Source organism: Xyrauchen texanus, chromosome 7 (assembly GCF_025860055.1).
Source record: "Xyrauchen texanus isolate HMW12.3.18 chromosome 7, RBS_HiC_50CHRs, whole genome shotgun sequence".
Lineage (NCBI taxonomy): Eukaryota > Metazoa > Chordata > Actinopteri > Cypriniformes > Catostomidae > Xyrauchen > Xyrauchen texanus.
The window spans coordinates 1,636,001-1,643,500 of NC_068282.1; the positions used below are offsets into that span (position 1 = coordinate 1,636,001).

Below are 7,500 nucleotides of genomic sequence, written 5' to 3' on the forward strand. Positions count from 1 at the left end.
ATCCGCTCCACGCTGTCACTGCACAACTCCTCCTGTGACGAGTTAGAAACCATTACAAAGACGCACACTCTTCACATCGCACATACGAAACCATTTCAGGGGATTTAGAACAAGAAGCTTCGGAAGATGTGATTGGTTGAATCTTCGTGATTAAATAAAGCCCCTCCCACAGAAGAGGCGTGGCTGATTAAAATGTTGATTGTTGATTTAAGAGTGCAGAGATCGGTTCGATCACGCAGGAGAATTTTGTTTTCAATACAACTTTGGATCAATCGACAACATTTGTGGCATAATGTTGATTACCAAAAACGTATTTCTACTTCTCTTTATAAAAGGCAAAAATCGAGGTTATGTGGAAGTGAACGGGGCCAATTTTGGGAGTAGGGCTGTTGAATTTACACTCACACACACTCACACACACACACACACACTCACACACACGCACTCACACACACACTCACACACGCACGCACTCACTCACACACACACACACACACACACACACACACACACACACACACACACACACACACACACACACACACACACACACACACACACACACACACACACACACACACACACACACACACAGCAATCCATCCTGCAACTGAATTCATCAATCAGTCCAGATTTATTATAAGGGCTTGTTTAAGGATGTACACCTGCGTCACACGGACACTTTTGGAGCGTCTCACTTTGGTTGTGTTGCGTCATATACATACAGTTTTTAGATCGCCGTGTCAAGTTAAACGTAGTTTAATACTTAGAAAAACAGCTCTTGAGATCCCTAAATTCAGATTTGTGCTCCATCAATCTGTGTTTGAACGCAAGAACGAGTCCTCGTGTCGTCTGCTGAAGTGTTGTTTTGTTCTCTGTATAAACTGCATGTTGTCTGTACAGCTGGAGTTTCACTTACTGCCCCCTGGAGGAAACACATGATACTACAAGCTTCAATTGCTCAGGAATATTCCTTATTACACTCAGGGGACATTCATTTGTAAAATAAATTCACACGTTCTTTTCTTTTTTATATATATATATATAATTAATCACAGTGAATTAACACGTTTATATGAATTAGCTCTATTTGGGGGCCTTTCCCAGCAAATAATGATGTAGGCGATTCATTAATCGGCATGTCGTGTAATTTTATTTAAATATTTAATCGATTGACAGCCCTAGTTTAAGGGCATAAATGTGAAGCACTTGATTTTATAAAAGCATTCATTCATTCTTCTTTAAAAACTATGATTTGAGTTGTAAATATGTTTAAATTGTCATTTTAGGGCTTACTGCAATGCGTCGTCATGGCAACAAAGTTGTAAAATTGTCTATATCTTCACACAGATGCGGTTAGTAAGTGATTTAATGACAGTAAAATCATGCTAACACACATATTGTTTATGTCTTGTGTCTATACTGTTGTAACAGTGAGTATATTAATGTTTACAGATTAAACCCCATTGACTTCCATTGGAAGTGTCTCACTGGAACACACATTTGTGCTAAAGAAAAGGAGGGACTAGAGAGTCAAAATTAGTTTTTGTGTTAGTCAACATTATGCCACAAATGCTGTCGATTGAGCTGAACTTATTTGCACACGGAATATTCCTTTAAACAGAAACACACCAATTTCACACGGTCATGCAACAGTGCGCAACACAAAACTATATATTCTCAGAAACACAATATAAATCATAATCACAGCAAGAGATTCAAGTTGACAGAACATGTGTATAGAGACACTGTAAGCTTTCTATCATCTACAAATATTGCAGCAACAACATTTCTACATTTACGAAAGAAAAACCAGGGCGTTGCTAAGTTGTTGCTAAGGTGTTCTCTAAATCGGACTATATACGTCTATGAAAGTAGTAAGTGTGATCACTTAGTAAAGTAATAGCACATAATTTATGTCTGTAGCACAAATGGTACACACTGAACGTTTAATACTTAAGGTTAGGAGTTTCTTCAAATGGCTAACAGTAAATGTAAGTATTAGTAATAGTAATATTTTCCTAAGTTAACTAAAATGTTCTACTATGACGCTGCAATATCTCTAACTCTGCAGTACAGCGGTCTAATGATGCTTTTGAGTTGGACACACATTCACAGTGTAGTGAACGCAAGAATACAGTGAACTCAGAGTATTTGGACAGTTTTCAGTTTTAATTGGCCGAGACTGTCAGCGTGAAGGGTATTTTCACCATCGTTCTCAGTACAGTTTGGCACTTCCAGAACGTTCCAAGCACAGATTTTTGTTTTAAAGAAGTCAAACAGAGAATCATCCGGGTGAAGTTGCATTGATGACACAATAAAGCAACATATAGGACAATGGATAGTCCTAATAGGATAAGTGTTAATGGAATATTTTGCCCCACAGGTTTCCATTAAATTGAAACCATCATTTAAACCAACTGATCTCAGTTCAGGAGACTCTGTGCTGTCAGTATAGGGTTAAATGTTCAATGCACAGAGTCATGTGACAAAACAACATGGCGCTGATCACAGCGGAGTTTGTCTTTGGGAGAAACGCCCACAAAACTACATCTGGGGAGAAACCTCATTAAGTTTTTACACTGAAACTTGTTTGAGTCAAAAGATTAGAGTCTCTAGTTTCATCCGATATGCCGTTTTAAACATTTGAGTGATTTATCGCGAAACGACACGTTGATAAACACAACGACCACATACGTGGACTACAGGCCTACATTCACTGTGCATCACATTGAGAATAAATGAGTGCATCTAAAAACTGATAAATGTGTCTTTCAGAGGCTTTATATGAAGTTATGATGAAAATAAGCTGCATTTCAAACTGTTCTGAGATCAGTGCAGACAGACAGCACACTGGAGGTTAAGTCATTCACTAAATAGGGAGCAAAGGAGCATCCTATAGCTCTCCTATAACTGTTCTGAGACCAGTGCAGACAGACAGAACACTGGAGGTTAAGTCATGCACTAAATAGGGAGCAAGGGAGCATCCTATAGCTCTCCTATAACTGTTCTGAGACCAGTGCAGACAGACAGCACACTGGAGGTTAAGTCATTCACTAAATAGGGAGCAAGGGAGCATCCTATAGCTCTCAATAACTGTTGTGAGACCAGTGCAGACAGACAGCACACTGGAGGTTAAGTCATTCAATAAATAGGGAGCAAAGGAGCATCCTATAGCTCTCAATAACTGTTCTGAGACCAGTGCAGACAGACAGCACACTGGAGGTTAAATCATTCACTAAATAGGGAGCAAAGGAGAATCCTATAGCTCTCAATAACTGTTCTGAGGCCAGTGCAGACAGACAGCACACTGGAGGTTAAGTCATGCACTAAATAGGGAGCAAGGGAGCATCCTATAACTCTCCTATAACTGATCTGAGACCAATGCAGACAGACAGCACACTGGAGGTTAAGTCGTGCACTAAATAGGGAGCAAGGGAGCATCCTATAACTCTCCTATAACTGATCTGAGACCAATGCAGACAGACACCACACTGGAGGTTAATCCTCAACACTGCCGTCCACCCAGGGTAGCGGCGCTGCCATCTACCGGGGGACAGAGTAGCCCGACCGCCTGGTCACGGGGATCGGTCGCCGTCCGCTAGGCAAGGAGGGATAGGACTCCCCGACCGCTTGGAGCGATGGAGTCACTACCAGGGGCGGAGGAGTATCCCCACATGCCGCCAGAAAAGCAGAGGGGCGTTCTGTCCGCTGGGGGTCGTAGGTTTGACTCCGGTCTGCTTGGATAGGAGCGGCTGTCTTCCGCCTGAGAGTGTGGAGGAGTGATCGGGGACCACACGACGGCGCCCCGGTGAGCTAGCTGCTTCTCTCTCTCCTCTCTGTCGCCTATTGTTTTTTTGTTGTTATTGTTTTCCCCCTCCTGTCCCATCTCCAGCCAGCAGATGGGGTGCAAGGCACGCCCCCCTGGAGAGGAGTGGGGGGATGTGACGGGGGCTCCCTGGCCTGAGGCAAAGCCAGGAGGAGTGTAGAGCGGAGGAGGGCGGGCTGGATCGATGCACGCCCGGTCCCCAAACAGCCTGATGGGGTGCACGAGGGATAAAGGCGGCCGGTGACGACAGTTCGAGAGAGAGAGAATTACGGGCAGCTGCCCTGTGTGTGTCTGTAATGCAGTGACATCATAAATGTGGCTCTTCGGCTCAATAACTGCCATATGTATGCAGATTAATCAATTTTTTACCAATTAAACGGACAAAAAAAATTACAGTTGCACTATGTGCAAAATCCCTTGATGATTTCTGAATAATTTGCCCTCAGGGATGAAAACACCCTTCATAAGACACTGACAGGATTGACCAATAACATGAGCAGAACAACACAGACGCACATGCACAGATCATGATCCGGCTGGTTTAGAGTCAGCGGCTGTTAGAGAGAGATGTTTAGAAGAGGGGGAATCAGAGAATCTTACCAGCTCCTTCGGTCCCCAAAGACAGTTACAGCAAAAACACAAGAGGAGAACAAGAAGAGAGTGAGGAAGGGAGAGAGAAATATTAATGTAGTTATCACATGAGATGCACAACAGGAGCTGGTGTGAGAGGAGAACAGACCGTTGTGAACCTCGTCAGATGGTTTGATTAACTCCAGCTGCAGGATGTGCATTACAGAATAACTGATGCTTCAGAGTTTCCGCTAGAAAAAACGTTTTACGGACATTTTGATGATATGCCGGTCAAATATATCGCCTCTTAATTAGTCAAGTTGAGGAAAACTGGAGGCAGTCTATGTAACTTAAAAAATGACACAATCAGGCCGTATAGAATGCAACATATTATTATTAGCTTAACTTTCAAATAGACGAAAAAAAAAACATGAACGTCCGATTTCATGGCATCAATCAACGCCAATTGTTTTTTACTGTGGTTTCACACACATTCACTTTTTGAAACATTGAGGCACGGATGTACCTAATACAAATAAATAAAACATCTCCAGTTAACTAGCAGATCATTCATTTAGTCCGTTATTAAATAAGAGATCTAGCGCTAAAATCTGTTGTTTTTGAAATCAAGCTGAGCGCTCGTGTCCGCTGCTATCAGTTGCATGGACGACGCGCTGCGCGAGTTGCGCAATCTTCACTAGGACGCGCGTTTCAATCTATCGCCGTTGCGGAGACTCTCTATTAATTCCGGTGAAATCACAAAATAAAATGCACACAAACGTGTCCCTGCTTGATATAGACTGTAACCATGCACTGATGAACATAGGCTATTCAGTTTTGATGATAGAGAAAAAACTGCACGAATGCGCGGATTAGAAGCACTGATCTATCTATAATGAGATGTTCCTGATTCACCATCGTCTGGCCTCTGAAAAAGCTTTTAAAGCTAGTCTGCCTGGGCCTGGCCATATTTGAAACGTCTCACTCAATCGTTCGTTGTTTAGGTCTATATTGCAGCCGTTTTAGGCGTGCGCTTTATTTGAAATGCAGCATGCGATGTTGTTTCATAACTTTCAAACGATAGAGCCTGTTCCTTTATAACATAGCAAGAGATCGGTGTATTTTTGCTTTATACATTTTAGGCTTATTCTCAAATTCAGATTGTGTTAGGGGGACGGGATTATTAGGCAATTTTAATCGGACAATTTGACCGGAGAGATTTAATTTTGTCGGACATTTAATTTTTTTACCGGCCAATGTCCGGTAATTACCGGACAACGGAAACCCTGTATGCTTGCTGACAATAACAATCATATTGATCATAAAGGCAAAAACAGCTAAAAGCTCATAAATCGCAGCGAGTAGCTGTAAACTGAGCGACAGTATATAAGTGCAAAGCAGCAGATATTCTCCAATACCGTTTATCTCCGTATATCTAATGCACTATTTAAAGAATCTGCCACCAAATAGAAAACTTTAGGCAAAGAGATTTATAATGTACTATATCAGGGGTACCCACACTTTTTGTGTGATGATCTACTTTTAAATGAGCAACTCAATAAAATCTACCAACTTAAAAAAGACACAGTTTCATTTAAAATAAGAAAATGCTTGTTGGGACTACTGCATGTATCCCTACATGGAATTAATCTTCTAATTAATAAAGAAATATATAATAATGTTCAATGTTGATATCGTTCAGTTTTAAAACTAAACCCAACACACCTACAGCACAATAGATTACAATAGTCAGGGCATTTATCTTATTCTGATGACGAGTAAATATTGACCAGGCGAGGTTTTGTTTATTCAGTTGCCATGACAACTAGGTTTGCGCATACGCGCCTTCCAAGGACTTCTGAGAACAGCGCGCGAAATTGTCTACCGTAGTTGTCATGGCAACTGAATAAAAAAAACCTCGCCTGGTCAATATTTACTCGTCAAGTGCAAGACAGACAGAAACTAATTTTGTGTGATCTACCAGCATTGCCTTTGCGATCGACTGGTAGATCGCGATCGAAGTATTGGGCACCCCTGCACTATAGAGATGTACGGAAGCCCTGAAAAGCACTGTGGGAAAATAAAATGTCACTAGGCTAAAATGTCTTAGTCCTTAGCCTATGTCCTACAAAAACAAAATTATATTTAAAATATATTTTTCTCTCAAAAGCTTTTTTTTTTTTTTTTTTTAACTGTCAAATGTTTTTTTCTGTTATTTTTTGTCTTAATCCTAAACCTCTGCTCTACAAAATAAATAAATGTTCTGTCTCAAAAGAAAAAAAAAAAAATGTTTGGAAAACAAATTCTATTTAAAATATTTTTTTCTCTCAAAAGCTTTTTTTTTTTTTTACTGCATAAATATTTTTTTTTTTAATTTCTATAATTTTTATTTTTAAAAATTAAAAGAATTTCTCTCAAAATTAAATTTTTTTGTCTAATTTTTTTTGTTTGTGTCTTAAGCCTAAACATATGTCCTACAAAAAATAAAAATACAATTAAAATTATGTCTCAAAAGAAAAAAAAAAAATTCTCTCAAATTAATTTGTTTACTGTATCAATTGTTTTTTTGTTTGTTTTTTTAATTTCTCAAAAAAACTATTCCTGTCTAAATTATTTTTATTTGTTTTTTAGAATATTTGTTTTTCTCTCAAAATGTATATTGACACTTTTGAAAATATATCTTTACACCGTGTCCTAACTACACGCGACGCGATAAAATTCCAGCGACAGCAAGTGTGTCTGTCCACACTAGACGCGACTGTGAGACGCCACACGTCAATCAAAAATCACAGCCATTCAGAACAGCGTGTGGGCGGAGTCTCTCTGTGAAAGCGCACTGCTGGCCCGCACTCGCATTGGAAATGGTGTGCACAGCTCGGACTACTGTCATTGTGACTCCCCACCCTGCCTGTATTTCAGTAGATTGTCTGGAATGACACCCCTGGATACAGGGACACAAATCGTCATGCCTATTCACTCTACTTTACATTGAAAATAAAGCGGAATTTGTTTTACACAGGTTGATGCGTCATTAGTAGCCTACTATAGCTAAATGCTACATTCATTCATTCATTCGCTGTAGATGAAAGTCTAAACTTAAC

The 7,500-nt window shown here is 40.2% G+C and overlaps 1 protein-coding gene across 1 annotated transcript in view; it reads right to left on the bottom strand.

Moving 5' to 3' along the window:
- Positions 1–7,500, bottom strand: part of LOC127646149 (dynactin subunit 2-like) — a 23,850-nt gene that overhangs the window by 13,406 nt on the left and 2,944 nt on the right. Inside the window, exon 3 of the mRNA XM_052129608.1 lies at positions 1–32. This exon is cut by the window's left edge and continues 65 nt beyond it. Within this exon, the coding sequence (XP_051985568.1) occupies positions 1–32 (32 nt within the window). The remainder of the gene's footprint in view (positions 33–7,500) is intronic.